Source organism: Zingiber officinale, chromosome 2A (genome assembly GCF_018446385.1).
Source record: "Zingiber officinale cultivar Zhangliang chromosome 2A, Zo_v1.1, whole genome shotgun sequence".
In the NCBI taxonomy this organism is placed as follows: Eukaryota; Viridiplantae; Streptophyta; class Magnoliopsida; order Zingiberales; family Zingiberaceae; genus Zingiber; species Zingiber officinale.
Window position 1 is genome coordinate 84,823,747 of NC_055988.1, and position 19,955 is coordinate 84,843,701.

Sequence of the window (19,955 nt, forward strand, 5' to 3'; positions counted from 1 at the left end):
CAGGTCTGTAGATCGGGCTGCTTCTGATCAGCCCTGCCGATGCCGACCCGTGACCTGTGTTCCGCCTGACGTCTTCCCTCGTCTTCCGACGGCTTTGCCCCCTTGATCGACCAGCCTGTCTGACCTCTGACTATCACCCCTGCTTGCCTTTAATCGCCCCGTCAGTCTGACTCTTGACTGCCACATCACCTTGACTATTGACCACCACGTCCTCTTGACTTTTGACCGCCATTTGGCCTTGACTTTTCCAACCCTTTCCTCATGGGCCTCTCCATTACCAACCGTATCATAGTTCATTTGCAACTTTACTTTTTATTGTTGTTCTTCTTCTTGCTATTTGTTTCTTGCTATTTGATGCAGGGAGAATTTCGATTGTCACTCAATAAGAGGAGGAAGAACAATTCGATCTATTTAAACAAAATGGAAAAACGAATCATGATGACGAAAATGAGTTCATTGCTATATATAATGTTCCACACAATTGCCACTGAATTGTGTTTGGAATGGATAGATAGGTTCAAGGAGTGATTCTTTGTTCTGAGAAAGTAACTACTTATTCCAAGAGTAGAGATGCCAACAAGTTCGTTCGCAAATTCACATGTTTCATCTGCGAACCACTTCGAGGAAGAGGCCTCCGTCGATCAGCAAAGTCGTCGAGGCTTTCCAGCGTGCAACCTCCCCCTCATCGCCGAGCTTGAACTCAAAGAATCGCAGCAACACTGTTGCAAATATCTTCATTTGTCTGTAGGCAAACTCCTTCCCCAAGCAGAGCCTTGGCCCAGCCTGAAATTAGCAAACAAGATAAGCAGCCTCAAATTTTTACTATTTTCGAACCGCAAAGCCTGATACTCAGATTGTTTTTGTTACTTGAAAAGCTGTGAATTTGTATGGGCTTTCCGGCTGGAAGATGCCGTCGTCGTTCAGCCACCTCTCCGGGCGAAAAGCTTCAGCATCAGCACCCCACAAGTACTCCATCCTCCCCATTGGATATGACTGATAAAACACAACATCATCTTTCCTTACAGTGTAGCCTCCAGGTAGAGTGTCATCCGAGAAGCAAACCTTACTGTCCTGCAATTGTAAACCATTCGAAAAAATTAGCTTCGTTTTGATAGAATCGTGGAAACAGTCTCTTATTATAATGTAGGATAAGACTACCCAATAGGATCACGTTTATAGCCTAAACTGACACTTACAATGGGGCCTGGAGGAAACAGCCTAAGTGTTTCGGTGAGCGCGGCATGAAGATACTGCATTTTGTTAAGTGAATCCTCGCTTATAGTCTCCGCGAACTCATCCACAGCGGCCGCAGTCTCTGCGGCTTCAGTCACTTCTATGACTTCTTTGCGAATCTTCTCTTGAACACGAGGGTTCTTGCAAATCAAGTAGAAGAACCATGCCAGTGTGCCTGCTGTGCTATCTTTCCCAGCGAGCACAAAGTTTATTATTATGTCCCTCAGGTACTCAAGGCTGATGCTTTGTGGATCCTTTTTTCGCTCGTCGAGAAATCTCGATAGGATGTCTTCGTTCTGTTCTTCATTTCAGATCGAATAAGAAACACTGGTCTTCCGGAAGAGGAGGCAGTTGATGGTGTAAAAGGAATTACTTACTTGTTCATTTCCTGTTTCTGAAGCCTGTTCAATCCTGATACTGATCAATCGGTACACAAACTCATTGACAAGCTTGATTTTGTCTCTGAGTTTTGCTTCAGATCCAATGTTCAGGCACCTCATGGCCTTCCACAGCGGGTTTATGTATCGCAAAATGAGCAGCTCGTTGGCAGCATCGAACGACTTTGCGAACTCGTTCCCCCCTTGAGACTGACCAGAGTCGTCCAAGCAATTCAACTCCACTCCGAACCCGATTCTGAATATCGAGTCCATCGTCGTCTTCATCAGTAGGTGCTGTCAGTCGCAAAATTCAGACTTTGGGAGTCCTAAACGAGGCCATAGATGAACTCAAAATCAAAACGACTTCATACTTACCTGAACATCGAACTTCTCATTGCTTTCGGCATATGATGAAACAACGTGAGCAAGCTTAGATGCGTTTTTCCTGAAGATTGCAGAGCTAAAATCTCTAAGGGCCTTTGTGGAGAACCCATAACTGGCAAGCTTTCTCTGGTGCCGCCACTTATCACCGTCAACTACGAAAATTCCATTGCCAAACATATCTTTCAGGAGCTCATAGTGCATCCACCCCTGAAAGCAAAATAAGTACTAACTTGTTAGTACTCGATAGAATTACAAATCAATCAAACCTTCGTAATAAACTTGGTGGTCAATTTAATAAAAGCTTACTTCATACTGGTCAGGTCAATTAGATAAATAAGTTGAAATAATTTATTAAATTAAACCAACAAACTTAAACACATATATTCAATTCGTCATAAATAGAGATGGTAAACTATTAATTATCAATATTGAAAATAATCAAAGAAGCACTCAAAATGAAAAAAATATATAAACTTGTAATAACAGCCTAATTAATGAAAGTTTCAAACAATTAGACAAGAACTCAATAGCATCTAGAGGAACTAAGCTCAAGTTCGTAAAAAAAAAAATCAAGTTAAATTTGAACAACAATTTCAGTAAATTCATTTTAAATTTAACTTTGGCTCAATTATCTTATCAAATAAGCTTCAACATTTGTCTCAACCATAGAGCATTTACTAATACCTTGCCATAATTCTGGAAGTTGGTCTTGAGGAAGTACTCCACAACAATAGGATCAGTGGTGTAGATGTACTGGCAGAAGGGACTCAAGAGCCTGAAGGTCTTGTGCTTGCGCGAGAGCTCCGTGTGGTAGTCGTAAATCCTCGGGAAGTTTACAATCTGATGCAGAATTGTCCCAACTGCAGGAGCATATTGCTTCTTCTTCTTCTCGTTGTCGCTGCTGCTGCTTCTTGATCGAAAGAGAAGCGCAAAGGTACACACAGCTGAAAAGAGAAGGCCTAATGTTGCAGTGGCAGTGAACAAGTCGATGCTTGCTCCAGGTGAAGAAGCAAGCTGCTGTTTGTGATCACTTGGGAAGAAGAGGAAGGATATAGGCATAATGAATAGGATGGATGTTTCTTTCTGGACAAGTCTTCGTTGCTTTAGATATCTTGCAGAATTTCTGAAATTGTGTTTGGAAAAGGGGAGATGAATCCGAGGGTGTTGTCGGCTTTCCGAGCCTACAATATTGTATTCATCAGTTGAGGGTGACTAATGCCTTGTTTATCTAGAAGTGCGTTGATGGGGTGAAGGTTGAATTGCACATGGTGTTTGGTGGTTAGTGTTTTAGCTATTGTAAAATAATGGATGGACAAATTTAAGAATTAATCGTGAACCATTTTTTAATTTGTCCGTCCAAAATCGGGCGAAATGATCATTCGTTTCTCCCTCGTCGAAAGTCGATGCCGATCTCTCACGGTCACGGGTAGCCTCGCTTGCGGCCAAGAGGTTCCACAAGGCTAGTTTTTTTTAAAAAAAAATTTTGTTTTCCCTTCTTGTTTTTTTATAGCCACTTTGTGGTTGGGACCTTCTTCAGATATTTTTTCAGTGGTTTGTGGACAATGGAGCCATGAGTACTTGTGGCATCAGAAATGTCAAAGTCTTTGTTGAAAATTGGAGTTGTTTGGAGATGTTTATGTTGGAGATAGATGGCGATAAGGGTCCCCATATTTGGTATTGTGTTTTGGTTTGAGTTGAGTCGTCTGGATGGTTCGAACTGCAGTGCGACCGAGTTTACTAAAGCTCTACCCGAATGTTCAGCTTTCTCTTCATGTCGGTAGCAATCAATCCTAAGTTTTCTTTCCGGTTCTCTTCGAAGGATCATGCCACTAACCTTCGGAGAAGCCTTGCAAGGTCCTACAACTGAATCCTAATTTGTAGAAGTCTCACGATGCCTCGTCAACATATAACATTCGATGATTCGATACTAATTTTTTTTAATTAATTATTTTATTATTTTTTAACTCTTAAATTTATTTTTATGAAAAACAAAAATAAAAATCTTTCCCAACTAAAGACACTCTAAGGGACTTTTATAAAATTAAAAAAAAAACTAAAATTATTTTAAATCGTAATATAAAAATAATTAAAAACCCATTGAATTTTACCACCTTGAAAGGCACGGCAACATTGTAATGATTGAGTAGGTGGTACGTCATTATTCGATTTCCGTCACACAATTTGGGTCATTTTGGAATCCTCCAAAAATAATAAAAGAATATTAATTTTTATTTTTTATAATCCATGTGTTCGGGATTTAAGATATAATGATTTAATTGTAAGCTTAATATATCACATAATTTTATTTAGCGTTTAGGATTTAAAATTAAAATTAGTATAATAACCAATCCTGTTCAAAAATCAAGACGACAGTTGTTAGAGATGTGACGCTCTTATTGACCGCATGTGGACTCCGCTTAGACCTACAACCATAACTACGTTAGTACCGAGCCAGGGAAGGTGTTCCCGGCGTTGACCCTCCGACGCTCAAGTTAGCCACCGACGATATGGAAGTAGCGGAGCAAAGAAGCAAAGGAATAGTAGCAGCAACACTAATGTGCATACCTCAGCTAAAGCTTAGACCCCCCCTTTATATAGAGTTTCTGTAGTGCGCGTGCACGCTTCTCAAATCTTTCCTTGAAAAGGCATGTCAGTAAAGCACTCTTAACACAATACCTTAATGAGCCGAGCATATCTCTGAACTGACGGTGGAAGCTTCCGTCGTACGATCTTCTGTCTGACCATGTCGCCGACCATGCCGTTTGTCGGCGGCACCAACTCCGAAAAGGATCTCGTCAGCTAATGTCCTGTGTCTTTTACTAGGCCGAGCATGATAGCCACTCTGCTCGAGTCTCCGTTGTCTGTTCGGCTGATGAGTCCGCTACCTGGCCGAGCGGATAGTCGCTCGGCCGTTACTTCCACTATCTGGTTGATGACTATACCCCCTGACCGAACAGGATAGTCGCTCGGCTACAATATTGATGTTTGTGTGTGGTCTGCTCGGTCGTAACTCCACTTCGTTGTTTTGTTCCGAGTATTGATGTAAGGCCAAGCGGGGTAGTCGCTCGACCTGCTTCTGTATATACTTGGTGTTTATTTCTTTTTTCGAGTGTCGGGTGCTCGGCTAGTGGCCGAGCCAGAAATGGTATCAAATCGGGCCTTTCATATCCCGGTCAGGTGACCCACTAGCCTGATCGGCCAGTGATGATGGGGCGTTGACCGCCTTGACTTTGACCTCCACCGTGGCGCTGACCTTTCACAGGGTGGGCCCCTCCTTATCACTACATCACATGTCTCCCCCTCAAGTCTAGTCGAAAAAGGTTGCAAGTCCGACTGACTGGACAAAATGTCTGAAGTTTTTCTCCCGATCGACTGTTGACCTTCCCCTGATTCCGATTGGGGAGTCGTGGCCTAGCATCCCGCTATGTGACCGCTCCTTGCTAATCGATTTCTTAAAGACGGTCAACCGGTCGGGGCGTAGGTCTGATCCCTTAGGCTGATTGGCGTGATGAGCATTTGTACTTGGAAATTTCTCCTCTGGCCTCCTTGGGTGAGCGCAATCGACGCTACGTCACTCAGATTTCTGGCAAGTTGTGCAAATCTCAACGCATTAAGGCTAAGCGTGTTCCCATGCCTGTTAATGGCTCTCATTAAATATCGACCCATGGGAATGTGACACGTGTCACGTCCGCTGCAGTCGCACGCCTGACGTAACAGGTGTTGATGTGACGCTTGGTGGTTTAAATTCAACGGCTCGATCTTTGCCTCGGTTTCCATACCCTAGATCGGACGACTCCGGTCGGCCGAGCCCGAAGTTTATAAACTTACAGCGTCGGCTTCTCCCCAACACTTGTGTTTTCCTCAGTGCCTCCGGCGATCCTTCTCTGCTTTTGCGCAGCCTGCTCCACGATTCCTTACATTTCTTTCCCGACGATCTTTTTCCAGTAAGCTCTCTTTCCCGTCACTTCTTCTTTCGAGCTTTCTGCTTTCCTTTATGTTTCGGCGACCTTCTGGTGGCTCCTTTCCTCGTTCGTTTGCATTTCTTCCTTCGATTTCCTTTTTTTCATATGTTTTCGCAATGGCCAATTCTTCACAGTCGTCTGCCCTTGTCCTTGGACTCTGGTACACCACCATGGAGTCTAGGCTTGATGAGGGTGATGCTGAGGGCCTTATGAATGCCTTTGAAATTCTGTCTAACCATGAAATCATTTTGCCTTCTTCATCCGATCAGCCAAATGCTCCTTTGACCGGATGTATCTGTCTGTTCAGAGACCACTTCACCGTCGGTTTGCGGTTCCCCATTCATCCTTTTATTCTCGCGGTTTGTAAATACTTCCGCATTTTCCTTCCTCAACTTGTGTCAAACTCTTTTTGTTTGTTGTGTGGCGTCATTGTTTTGTTCCGACTGCATGACATCCCTCTTATCCCCCGAGTCTTTCATTATTTCTACTACCCCAAGTAATCCGAACCGGGGACCTTCCTTTTCCAATCTTGGATCGGTTTGGTTTTCTTTGATAAAATATCGACTTCAAATAAGCACTGGAAGGAGTATTTCCTTTTCATGCATCTTCCCAAGCGGTCATACTTCCAGACCTACTAGCAGCTCGAAGTGGCGCCTCAACCCCCACTAAAAAGCTACAAGAGTCGATCGGACTTCTTGAATGCTGCAGTAATGTTGGCCAATCAGAAGTACAGCATCCACAAGTTGTTGCTTGAAAGTGTCTTGTACATCTTTAGTCTGAGTCCGATCCGCACTCGGCTCCCGACCAGCCTAGATATGAGATTACTTTACGTCCTTCCTTTGATGCTAACTGATTTCTCTCCTTCTTTAGCAGCCGAAGCCATGTTGCGTGCTCGTCTGGCCAGCAAGGCAAATCTTAAGGACACAGAGATCAACGCGGCGGCTACTAAGGAACTGGAGAGTCGCGGCCCTCCGTCAGTTGGCTCTCATGAGGATCCGATCAGAGAGAGAGGGGAGATGCCTGCTGTGGTGGGTGAGGGTACAGCCAGCCGGACGCCCAGCATTGAAGTGGCTGGTGGATTACTCCCTTCATCTGAGCAACTCCCCATCGCTCGGGATGAGGGCTCAGGCTCATCCGGTGAGCCACTCTCCAGGCGCAAAAGGCACCAGGTGGACACTCCTTCACGATCCGCCACCTCTGCTGTGAGGACCGTCGAGCCGGTCGAGACTTCGACCCCCGCTCCTATCCCAGAGATTGTGGAGGCTTCGTCGTCTGATCGGATGCCCTCTTTAGCCAAGCTGTCGCAGGGGATTGTCGCCGTGTCGCCCGTGGCCTTCATGCCACCATCTTTGAGGCCATGGAAGGTTTTGAGGTCCAACCGCATCCCGACCCTCCGGTCAGGAGGCCTCGGCTCAATCGGCCCCGAGCGACAGGCAATCCGTCACGGCGATCCTCCGTCTACCAACGGAGGATTATAGCTAGCCGAGCACCCAGTCTTGGACCCCCGAGCATCAAATCATCATCCCGGGGCCGCTCACCAAAGTCTGGGAGGACGCATGGGCCCGTGCGACGATGTTACCTCCAGGCGCGCTTGTGAATAGTCACACCCAAATGTCTACTGGAGTAAGTATTTTATTGTAAATTCATGATTTACCTCTAATCGACGCTAACATTTTCCTGTTCGTCCGCAGTATTGGGTGGAGAGTCTGGTCATGTGCCACAGGCTTGTATTTTTGGAGGACGAGTTCAAGAAGCTCAATGTCTCGAGCGACAACCCTCCTAAGGGTCATCGACCGTCGAGTTCAATAAATTAAAGGCCGACTTGGAGAAGAGCACCAAACTCCTCGAGGCCGAGCGGGTGAAAACTGCTGATCAGGAGGTGATGCTGGGTCATCTAAATAAGCAGGTCACCTCCTTTGACAAGAAGATCGAGTCGGCCACAACAAGGAAGAATCGGGCCATTGAAGACTTGGAGCTGAAAAACTAGGAAGTCCAGGCTCTCTCCAAGAAGCTCAAGGAAGGTCAAGACTTCCAGATCGTCGAGTGGACAACCCGGTCGACCGAAGAGAACGCGCTCCGGGGCCAACTATCCGCGAAGGATGAGGTGCTAAAAGCCGCCAAGGATGAGCTAGAGGCCTCCCGAGCGGCCCTGAAGACCTATCAAGATGCCGAGTCAAGTAGATTTGAAGCCAGGAAGCAGGCCTACATCCGCTCGGACGAATTTAATAACAAGGTCGTCGATCGGGCTCTCCTCCTTTTTGACCTCGCGATCGACGGGACGCTTAACCAGCTCAAGGAAAGTGGTCACATTCCAGCTGCTCTGCAGGATAGCGTCATCAATTGGGACAAGCTGACTGAGTTGCTGCCTGATGATGCCCTTGATTACCTTGAGTGAAGTTGAGAGTCCTGTAAAAACTTTGAAGTGTCATTGTACGCTCGTCCGTTCGACGAAGCTTTTATCTTTAATATATGCCTGCCCATTCGGCGAAACTTTCCTTTTATAACCTTTCATCTTTTTACTGTATGAATGCCTGATCCTTTTCGTTTTCAACAAAGTATTTTGATGCATACTCCCGAACGGGATGTGCACCTGGACCCGGGTTTAAGGTCGCTGCTCGACCATTGATGAAAACGAAAGATGAAGTTTTACCTCGAGGGTTTAACGTCGCCGCTCGATGATGGATGAAATATCGCGTTTAAATTTTTTGACGAAGTCTCAAGTTTATGGTCGTTGCTCGATCGTTGATGACGGCAGGGGTTTAAGGTCGCCGCTTGACCGTTGATGAAGGCAGGGGTTTAAGGTCGCCGCTCGACCATTGATGACGACAGGGGTTTAAGGTCGCCCCTCGACCGTTGATGACGACAGGGGTTTAAGGTCGCTGCTCGACGATTGGTGTAGACACGCGTTTAACATCGCCGCTCAACGGTTTGTCGTATACCCACGTTTAACGTCACCGGTCGATAGTTTGCTGGACACCTGCGTTTAACGTCGCCACTCGACGGTTTGATGTAGACCAACTTTTAACATCACCGCTCGACGGTTTACTGTAGCCCTGCGTTTAACATCGTCGCTCGACTGTTTGCTGTAGACCCACGTTTAACGTCGTCGCTCAACGATTTGATGTAGACCCACATTTAACGTTGCTGCTTGACGGTTTGATGTGTCGTTCGGCACATAGCTTAGAAATCTTGGTTTGTGTTTTATTCTCATCCTGCATTCAAAGAGGGCATACAAAGATATATAAATACATTGCTACACTTGCGCACCTCTCATCCGGCCCGGTAGGGTTGGAGATGGTTCGCACTCTACGGCCGTTCGAGCCGCCGTCCTTCTTCATCCTCTAGGTAGTAGACGCCCGAGCGGAGCTTTTCCATGACCTTGAAGGGTCCTGCCCACGAAGCTTTGAGCTTGGTGACGTCGCCGATCGGCTTGACTTTCTTCCATATGAGATCGCCGACCTGGAAGGACCTCGGGATGACCCTCCGGTTGTAGTTCTGCTTCATCCACTGTCGGTACGCCATTAGCCGAACGGCTGCTTTAGCGCGTGATTCGTCCACTAAGTCCAGCTCCAAAAGCATCCTCTCAGTGTTTCCTTGTCATAGTGTTGCACTCGATCAGACTCCACTCCGACTTTTATAGGGATGACTGCTCCGCCGTCGTACACCAAGTGGAAAGGAGTTGCACCAGTCCCCTCCTTTGGGGTTGTGCAGATCGCCCACAACACGCTCGGGAGCTTGTCAACCCAGCTACCTCCGATGTGGTTGAGCCGAGCGCGAAGGATTCAAAGAATCTCCCGATTGGCGAACTCTGCTTGGTCGTTGCTCTAGGGATAGGTCACGGAGGTGAAGGTTTGCTGAATACCGTAGCTCTCGCACCATTCCCTGAGCATCTGACCGGTGAATTGTCTCTCATTGTCTAATATGAGCTTACGCGGAATACCGAACCGGCATATGATGTGTTGCCAGATGAACTTCACGACCATCTGCTCGGTTATCCTTGCAAGCGGCTCGACCTCCACCCAATTCGAGAAATAGTCCACCTCAACTAGCAGAAATTTTCGCTGACCGATCGCCATGGGGAACGACCAGACGATGTCGATGCTCCATTGGTCGAACGGACAAGACACTATGGATGTCTTCATCTTGTCGATCGGTCGATGCGAGAGGTTATGATATTCTTGGCAGGACAGGCAGGTGGCCACCGTCCGAGCGGCATCCTCTTGGAGAGTCGGCCAAAAGTATCTGGCCAGAAGTATTTTTCGCACCAATAAGCGTCCGCTCGGATGTCCTCCGCGGGATCCTTGATGCACCTCTCGCAAGATATATTCAGCATCCTCCGATCCGAGCATTTGAGTAGAAGCCTGGAAAAGGCTTTTTTATATAATTGATCCCCGATCAGGGTGAACCGTCCGGCTCTTTTCCTCAGCAAGCGAGCTTCATCCTGATTAGAAGGTGCGGCTCTTGACCGTAGGAACTCTGTTATAGCCATCCTCTAGTCGTTCGGGAAGGTGACCCCTTCCATTCAATCAATGTGTGCGACCAAAGATACTTGCTCGATCAGCTGTGCTATGTCGATCGACGATAACACACTAACTAGTTTGGCCAGCTCATCTGCAGCCTGATTCTCCGATCGGGGGATCTTCTGTATAATGACCTCCCGGAAGTTGGCTCTCAGTTTTTTGAAGGCTTTCGCATAAAGCTTGAGTCGGGCATTGCTTATCTCGAACGTCCCAGACAGCTACTGAGCGACCAACTGGGAGCCCGAGTGGATGAGGACTTTGACAGCTCCCACATGTGAGCGACCTATAGTCCGGCAATCAGTGCCTCAAACTCAGCTTCATTGTCGGTGGCTTTGTAGTCCAGCCGAACGGACAATTACATCCGGTCTTCTTGTGGTGAGATGAGCACTATCCCAATGTCACTTCCCTATTGAGTGGATGGACCATCCATGTATATCCAAATGACTTCTGGTTCTGGATTATGTACATCGATGATGAAATCTGCCAAGGATTATGCTTTGATGGTTGTTCGGGGTTGATACTGGATGTCGAACTCACTGAGCTCCGTCGTCCATTTGATCAGCCGTCCGGACGCCTCACGATTGAGGAGGACTCTTCCCAGGGTATTGTTAGTCATCACAATTATTGAGTGCGCGAGGAAGTAGGAGCGAAGCCTCCGAGCGACGAGCATTAATGCATAAGCCAACTTTTCGAGACCAGTGTAGCGGGACTCTGCATATTTTAATATATGGCTCAAAAAGTACGCAAGTTGTTCTTCGTCATTCTACCTAACTAAAGCTGAGTCGACCGCGTGCTCGATAGACGACAAGTAGATCCGCAGCGGCTCGCTGACACATGGCTTAGCTAGAATGGGCAGGGAGTTGAGGTACTCTTTGAGCTCTTCGAATGCCTGATCACACTCTGCGTCCCATTGAAATTTTGTCGCTCAGCGCAATATATTGAAGAATGAAAGGCTCCAGTCGGATGACTTAGAGATGAATCTAGGCAGCGCTGTGATCGGACCGGTGAGACGCTGAGCTTCCTTCAAATTTAGGGGTGGGGCATATCCTGTAGTGCTTTCACCTTGCTTGGATTCACCTCGATGCCCTATTCAGTAATGATGAAGCCCATGAAGCATCCACTCTTTACGCCAAACAGACACTTATTCAAATCCAGCTTTATTCCATAGGTCCTGAGCGTTTGGCAGGTCCCCTCAATATCTGCGCACAGGTTAACAGCTCAGAGGAATTTTATCAATATGTAGTCGACATATACCTCCATGTTACGGCCAATCTGTTGTCGGAACACCATGTTCATCAGCCTCTGATAAGTGGCTCCTGCGTTCTTTAGTTCGAACGGCATAACATTGTAGCAGTGTGTCTCGTCGACCGTAATGAAGCTAACATTCTCCTGGTCCTCGGGGGCGAGTGGCACTTGATGATAGCCCTAGTGGGCGTCGAGCATGTAGATTAGCTCGCGTCCGGTGGTGGAGTCCACTATTTGGTCGATCCGCGACAGTAGGTACCGTTGGGCATGTCTTGTTTAGATCACGGAAGTCGATGCAGACCCGCCATTTGTTGCCTGGCTTGGAGACCAACACGACATTTGCGAGCCAGCTCGAGAATTGAACTTCTCGTATATGGTCGGCCTTCAGCAGCTTCTCTATCTCCGCTCGGATGATCAAGTTCTATTCAGTGTTGAAGTCTCTCTTTCTTTGCTTCACCGGCCGAGTATCCTGTCTGACATGAAGCTCGTGTTGCGCCACACTCGGGGAGATGCCGGGCAGCTCATCTGTCGACCATGCGAACACATCATGATTTTGTCGGAGGCAGGCGGCCAGCTCCTCCTCCTTCTTCACCTCTAGATCGGTCGCAATAAAAGTGGTTGTTTCTGCATGGCTTGGGTGGATCTGGACCTCCTCCTTTTCTTCATAGACCAGAGTGGGAGGCTTTTCAGTAATAGCGTTTACCTCTAACCGTGGAGTCTTCCGAGCGGGTCTGGCCTCGGTCTTGATCATCTCAATGTAACAGCACCGAGCAACCAACTAGTCACCCCTAACTTCTCCCACCCGATCGTCAACCGGGAACTTTATCTTTTGACAGTAAGTAGATACTACTACCCGAAACTTTTTGAGGGTCGACCGGCCTAAGATGACATTGTAGGCCGATGGTGCATCTACCACGATGAAGTTCGTGGTTCTTGTCCTTCTAAGTGGCTCCTCTCCTAGCAAGATGGCCAACCTTGTTTGGCCCATCGGTGAAACTTCGTTGCCAGTAAACCCATGCAATAGGGTCGTCATAGGCAGCAACTCACCTCAATCGATCTGCAGCTGATCGAATATTTTCTTGAAGATTATATTCACCGAGCTACTTGTATCGACAAAAATTTGGTGAATAGTATAGTTAGCGATCACCGCTCAGATGATCAAGGCGTCGTCATGAGGGATTTCCACTCCTTCTAAGTCTCTGGGCCCGAAGCTGATCTCGGGCCCTTCTGCCTTCTCCTGGCTACATCCTACTGCATGGATCTCCAGCCGCCGAGCATACGATTTCCTGGCTCGATTGGAGTCTCCGTCGGTCGGCCCACCAATGATTATGTTTATTTCTCCTCAGGCGACGTTGTTTCTGTTCTCCTCTTCCCGAGCAGAGTGCCTATTTCGATCATCTGGAACCTGAGAGGGATCAGAGTTATCCCTCCGATGATGTTAGTGAGGCTGCTCGGGCGATTTTCTTGCGTCCTCTCACCGCCCGGTGGATTGATGCGTTTGCCGCCGATTGGGAGAAGGGGTTTGGCGGCGATATCCTCTTGGAGCCGATCGACTGACGATCGACGTCAGACCACGACAATCACGCGTGTTGTGTGACGCTGATTGGTGGAAAGAGTAGAATATAGGCGTTCATACCTTGCCCTTTGAAGCCTTTAGCCGACCAGAAGTCACATGCTGCACGGTATGCACTCTGGTCTCCTTGTGTGGTCACACTCCTTCGGCCCTTGGCCCCCTGGGCGGCTGGTGGTTGCTTGATGGTCGGCGCTCGGTCGAGGCTGAGGGTTCGGTCAGCACCTCCTTTCTTCTTACCGCTTAGGCTTCCTCTATGTTGATATACTCGTTGGCCTTCTTGAGCATGTGGTCGAAGTCCCGGGGCGGCTTTCTGATGAGCGATCAGAAGAAGTTCCCCTTGACGAGCCCTTAATTGAAGTCATTCATCATGGTCTCGGATGAGACCGAGGGAATGTCCATGGCTACTTGATTGAAATGCTGAATGTAGGCTTGGAGCATTTCTTTTGGTCTCTGCTTCAGGGAGAAGAGGTTGACACTCGTCTTCTGGCAGCGTCGCCTGCTGGCGAAGTGATGTAAGAAGGCAGATCGGAAGTCCTTGAAATTGCGTATTGATCCATCCGGCAGCCTTCTAAACCAACGCTGTGCCGAGCCGGAGAGCGTGGTGAGAAAGACTCGGCACTTTACTCCATCTGTGTACTGGTGGAGCGTGGCTTCATTATCGAACCTATCCAGATGGTCATCTGGATCGGTCGCCCCGTTGTATGATCCGATCGCCAACGAGGTGTAATGCCTGGGCAGCAAATCCCTTAGGATTTCCTCGGAGAACTGCCAGTTGATCTGCTCAGGTGACGTGTTGCCTCGAGGTGCCTTGCCTTTCCATGCGTCTTGAACGGGCGTGTCGTCCGAAGAAGATCCCCGTTCTTGATTTTCTTGGGCCATCTCTGAGGGAATCTGGAATAGAGCCCGGTGGAAGGGGATCGGAGTGGGCGGTGCCTCCCCGTGCGTGCCGGTCGGCAATCTGTTCTGCCCCCATATAGAAATTGCTCCGGGAGTGTTGGTTGCTACACCTAGATACCATTCTGTTCCCCTGTACAAAAATTTTATACAAGAACAGAACTTTCCTAGCTACCCATGTGCTCTACTAAAGTTAAACTTGGATCGCAAACGATGCTTAACATTATTAATTCAAGTTGTCCTTCAGAAGTTAAATTTGGATTGCAAACGAAACTTAACATTATTAATCCAAATTTAACCGATGTGTTCTTCATAGGTTAAACCATATTACAGAAGTCGATTAAATATTTATTTCCAAAATTAGCTTCCAAGTTAAACATGGCGAGGCACTAGACCTTCTTAGGTATGAGATTATCCACCACTTCCTAGACAAAGCCTTTTAAGGAAATCAGACATTTAACTTCTTACAGTAAACTAGGTTTAACTACAGAGACCTCAATAGAAGCACAAGATCAAAACACGAAATCGAAACATAAACGATAACATAAAATCGATCACCTAAAAACAATAGCATCTTGTGTTTGGTATTTCAAGATCTATACAAAAAGATGAACTAGTTATGATGCGGAAGCAAACAACTAGTTATACCTTTTTTAGCTTATAGACCTCTTGATCTTCTGTTGTATTCCCCTCTTTCTCTTGGATGTCGTGTGAGCGACGATCTACCAAGACAAAATCCACCGAAGCCTTCTTCTCTTGCTTCCAAGTTTCGGTCACCAAACAATCTCCAAAAGATGATGAGTTTCATCCACCAACCAATCTCCAAGGGATGTTAGAAAATAATGTCTCCTTTCTCTTCTTCTTCTCCAAGCAAAATCCGACCACCAATGTATCTCCAAGAATTGATGATGTCGCCCACCAGAGAAGAAGAAAAGGAGAAGAGGAAGGGTCGACTATCAAGGGATTGGAAGAGAGGAATAGAAGATATTGTGTGTCTCATGAGGCATCCCCTTCCTCTTTTTTATAATCCTTGGTCATGACAAAAAAGGAAAGTTTCAAACATAATTAAAACTTCCTTATTTTCTTTGCTAATGACTAAAAAGGAAAATTAAATTAAAAATTCCTTTTAATCATGTCATGGCCAGCCACCCTCTTATGCTCCAAATAAGGAAAATTCTAAACATAAAATTAAAACTTCCTTATTTGTTTCCGGTAAGAAAAAATAAAATCTTTCTTTTAAATCCTTTTAAGGAAAGATTAAAAATTTTCTTTTAAATCCCTTCATGATTGGTTATAAAAGGAAAATTTTAGAAATTAAAATCTCTCTTTTAAAACATGTGGATGATTATAAAAAAGAAAAGTTTTGTCAAAAATTAAAATATTTCTTTTATACACTACAAATAAGAAAAGATTTCAAATCTCTCTTTTAATCTTTTGTAGCAAGTTATAAAAGGAAAGATTTTAAAATTTAAAACTCTCTTTTTAAAATCATGGCTTCCACAAAAGGAAAGATTTTAAATTTTAAAACTCTCTTTTAATTTTAATGTGGTCGGCCACCTTGCTTGGGCTCCAAGCTAGGTCGGCCACAACTTGGCTCCCATCTTGGTTTGGTTTGGCCGGCCCTAGCTTGGGCTCCAAGCTTGGTTTGGCCAGCCACATCTAGATGGGTAAGAAGTTGGGCTTTTGGTGGATATAAGACTTTATAAATAAGAGGCTACAACAGAGACCAAGAGGAGGAATTGGTTTTAGTCTCCCGATGAGCTTAAGCTTCCCGTGTTCGCCCCAAATACCCAACTCAAGTTCATCAATAATAACTTATACCACTAAAGAGTTATTATTGCACTACCGCACCAATCCCATATTACAATATGGGCTCCTTCTTATCATGAGTATGCTAATCTCCCTGTGTTTAAGATACCTAATGTCCATTAATTAAATGAGTTACTAACAACTCACTTAATTAATATCTAGCTCCAAGAGTAGTACCACTCAACCTTATTGTCATGTCAGACTAAGTCCACCTGCAGGGTTTACATGACAATCCTTATGAGCTCCTCTTAGGGACATCATCAACCTAGATTACTAGGACACAGTTTTCTTTTATAATCAACAACACACCATATAAATAATATCATTTCCCAACTTATCGGGTCTATTGATTTAACGAAATAAATCTCACCCTTTGATAAGTTAAAAAATAAATACTAAATATACGTGCTTGTTATTATATCGGGATTAAGAGAATGTACATCCATAATAACTGAGACCTTGTCCTTTTATGTAGTAGTATAAAAAGAAACAACCTCAAATGGTCATGATCAATACACTCGTAGTGTACTAGTGTAATTTTATAATTAAGATAAACTAATATCAAATTACACTATGATCGTTCCAATAGTTTGTCCCTATCCATCTTGGTCATGAGCTACTATTTATAATTTATAAGGAACTGATAACATGATCTTCTATGTGACACCACACACCATGTTATCTACAATATAAATTAAATGAATAACTACATTTAACATATAAATGTAGACATTTGACCAATGTGATTCTTATTTCAAAATAAATATTTACAAAAAACTAGACTTTTAGTATACACTATAACAGGAAGGTCCTCTTGTGTCGCTTGGGCTCCTGTTACCGATGTTGCTTGCTGCGCTTGTCGATCGACTGACGCCTTTTGTTGCTGCTGCTCGACTATTTTCTGTGCTCTGGCTTGCATGAGCATGTCGAGCTCTTCCTGGGTGAGCGTCACGGTGTGAAGTCGTCCAACGTCCTCCATCTCCTTAGCTTGGATGCAAGTTAAGTTGCCACAGACGGCGCCAAATATGATCCTGTCCGAAAGTCTAGGTGACAAATGCTGAGGATGTTGCGCTTCTGTTGACCGTGTGTGGACTCCACTCGAACCTGCAACCATAACTACATCAGTGTCGAGCTAGGGAAGGGGTCCCCGGCGTTGGTCCTCCGACGCTCAAGTCAGTCATCGCAATGTGAAAGTAGCGGAGCAAAGAATCAAAGGAACAGTAGCAGCAATAGTAGTGTGCATACCTTTGCTAAAACTTGGACCCCCCTTTATATAGAGCTCCTGTAGCGTGTGTGCATGCTTCCCAAGGTGTGCACGCTTCCCAAAGCATGCACGTTTCTCAAAGCTTCCCTGAAAAAATGTGTCAGTAAAATGTCCCTGACACAATATCTTAACGAGCCGAGCATATCTCTGAAGTGACAGTGGAAGCTTCCGTCGTACGCTCTTCTGTATGACCATGCCGTCTGTTGACGGCACCAGCTCCCAAAAAGATCTCGCCAGCTAATGTCCTGTGTCTTTTACTGGGTCGAGCGAGAAGGCCGCTCGACTCGAGTCTTCATTGTCTGTTTGGCTGATGAGTCCGCTACCTAGCCAAGCGGGATAGCCGCTCGGCTGTTACTTCCACTGTCTGGTTGATGAGTGTACCCCTTGACCGAACGGGATAGCCGCTTGGCTGTAGTATTGCTGTCTGTGTGTGGTCTACTCGGTCGTAACTCCACTCCGTTGTTTTGTTCCGAGTATTGATGTAAGGCCGAGTGGGTAGCCGTTTGACCTGCTTCTGCATACACTTGGCGTTTGTTCCTTTTTTCGAACGTCGAGTGCTCGGCTGGTGGCCGAGCCAGAAATGATATCGGATCGGACCTTTCATATCCCGATCAGGCAACCCACTCGCCCGATCGACCGATGATGATGGGGTATTGACCGTCTTGATTTTGACCTTCACCGTGGCGCTGATCTTTCATAGGATGAATCCCTCCTTGCATCAATAACATTAAAGTAAACTTGATTAAGTTAAAATAATTTTTGATTAAATTGGCATGAATTTATCACATAATTTTTGACAATAATGATATTTTAGGAATGAAAAATAAAATGATGATAATTTTAGGAATGAAAAATAAAATGAAGCAGGCTTTTAATACATATTTTTAATATCCTTCCTAAGAAAATAAAGAGTCGACTTTCATTTTTACCCTTTTCCGTGGGGCTTGGTGGGACCACTTATGCACCAATAGTAGACGAGATGGGAGAACGAGACAGCCTGCAACTGCATCGGCTGGATCCCGTTATGACCAGCTACACCTTAACTCGTATCGCATGTAGCGTCCGTTATTTTAGGCAAAATTCCGGCTTCAGATGGTGGCGGACGTTATATCGCCTCCCCTGCGTATTGTAGCCACTCTTCATATAACGTAACGCCTCTCTCCAATCTCGATCAGAAGCCGGCGATCGATGGGTCTCGCGACGGTGAACGGAGATTCCCAGGCGTCCGGCCTCAGGTTCCTCATCTACGGACGCACCGGCTGGATTGGCGGCCTGCTGGGCCGGCTCTGCGCCGACCGCGGCATCACCTTCGCCTACGGCGCCGGCCGCCTAGAGAACCGCGCGCAGCTCGAGGCCGACATCGCCGACGCCGCCCCTACCCACGTCTTCAACGCCGCCGGGGTCACCGGCCGCCCGAACGTCGACTGGTGCGAGACCCACCGCGCTGAGACCATCCGCGCCAACGTCGTCGGCACCCTCACCCTCGCCGACGTCTGCCGCGAGCGCGGCCTCATCCTCATCAACTATGCCACCGGATGCATCTTCGAGTACGACGAGAAGCACCCTCTCGGCTCCGGCGTCGGGTTCCTGGAGGAGGACACGCCCAACTTCGTCGGCTCCTTCTACTCCAAGACCAAGGCCATGGTACCTTCTAAGCGATCGATTCAATTTCCGAATCATCCTTGCGTTTAAGATTCAAATTGTCTCATCAGATCATTTGATATAGCTTAACACTTTTGTCGGATCCAGTATTATCCGATGGCATTGATCTAGCTGCTGGACGATATGCTTGTTCCAAGTTCATTTTCCCCCTTTTTCTCGATCTGTGTTCGTTGATCCATCCAAATGCTTAATGTTCTCTTGCAAATTACATCGACGGGAACGAATGAAAAGACTTCCTTGCTCCTTATCGTCTCAGATTCCTTTGTCAATTTGTTTGTTATTTCTCTTCTTTATGCTTTCTAGTAACTGCATTCAGTTTGTTTGTCGATTAAGGTCCTCTTCGTTTTCAACAGGTAGAAGAGCTGTTGAAAAACTACGAGAACGTTTGCACGCTGCGCGTCCGAATGCCCATCTCATCAGACCTAACGAACCCTCGCAACTTCATCACGAAAATCACCCGCTACGATAAGGTCGTCGACATACCCAACTCCATGACCATCTTGGACGAGCTCTTGCCTATATCGATCGAAATGGCAAAGAGGAACCTCACTGGTATATGGAACTTCACCAATCCAGGAGTCGTCAGCCACAATGAGATCCTGGAGATGTATCGGGACTACATTGATCCGGAATTCACCTGGAGAAACTTCACCCTCGCCGAGCAGGCCAAGGTAATAGTCGCCCCGCGAAGCAACAATGAGCTAGATGCGACCAAACTGAAGAATGAGTTCCCTGAGCTTCTCCCAATCAAGGAGTCACTGATCAAATATGTCTTCCAACCAAATAAGAAGACACCCATCACGCCCTAAGTCGATCTCCATTCTCTTATTTTTCCCTTCTTTGTCGTTCTAGCATTCTTCAAAAAATAAGTGTGTAATGGAGGTTTAATTATGGCTCATAAAATAAAGATGGGAACTCTAACTCATATCGAAGCTTTTCAAACCATTTCAATTTAATCCTTTTTTTAGATTTTTTTTTTTTTTAAGAAAAGGGAAAAAGTTTAGAATGTTTAAAGATCAAGTGGGAGAAATG

At 46.1% G+C, this 19,955-nt stretch overlaps 2 protein-coding genes across 2 annotated transcripts; one reads left to right on the forward strand and one right to left on the reverse strand.

Annotated features, from left to right (window-relative positions):
• Positions 1–436: 436 nt before the first annotated feature.
• On the reverse strand, positions 437–3,194 carry LOC122041391 (cytochrome P450 704C1-like). Its single transcript, XM_042601045.1, has 6 exons — positions 2,679–3,194; positions 1,986–2,201; positions 1,611–1,904; positions 1,197–1,529; positions 868–1,071; positions 437–783 (listed from the first exon to the last, which is right to left on the reverse strand). Exons 1-6 carry the CDS (start codon positions 3,051–3,053, stop codon positions 604–606), a joined length of 1,602 nt encoding a protein of 533 aa, XP_042456979.1. The 5' UTR covers positions 3,054–3,194; the 3' UTR covers positions 437–603.
• A 15,200-nt stretch (positions 3,195–18,394) lies between these two features.
• LOC122041392 (bifunctional dTDP-4-dehydrorhamnose 3,5-epimerase/dTDP-4-dehydrorhamnose reductase-like) lies at positions 18,395–19,848 on the forward strand. Its single transcript, XM_042601046.1, has 2 exons — positions 18,395–18,905; positions 19,277–19,848. The coding sequence occupies exons 1-2, from the start codon at positions 18,450–18,452 to the stop codon at positions 19,730–19,732; spliced, it is 912 nt and encodes a 303-aa protein (XP_042456980.1). The 5' UTR covers positions 18,395–18,449; the 3' UTR covers positions 19,733–19,848.
• The last annotated feature ends 107 nt before the right edge of the window (positions 19,849–19,955 follow it).

Excerpts from the sequence above, each read along its gene's own strand:
- LOC122041391 (XM_042601045.1), bottom strand. The coding sequence starts at position 3,053 with ATGCCTATATCCTTCCTCTTCTTCCCAAGTGATCACAAACAGCAGCTT. Across the intron at positions 2,202-2,678 it reads ACTTCCAGAATTATGGCAAG|GGGTGGATGCACTATGAGCT; the intron begins GTATTAGTAAAT and ends TTTTGCTTTCAG. Across the intron at positions 784-867 it reads ACAAATTCACAGCTTTTCAA|GCTGGGCCAAGGCTCTGCTT; the intron begins GTAACAAAAACA and ends TGCTAATTTCAG.
- LOC122041392 (XM_042601046.1), top strand. The coding sequence starts at position 18,450 with ATGGGTCTCGCGACGGTGAACGGAGATTCCCAGGCGTCCGGCCTCAGG. Across the intron at positions 18,906-19,276 it reads ACTCCAAGACCAAGGCCATG|GTAGAAGAGCTGTTGAAAAA; the intron begins GTACCTTCTAAG and ends CGTTTTCAACAG.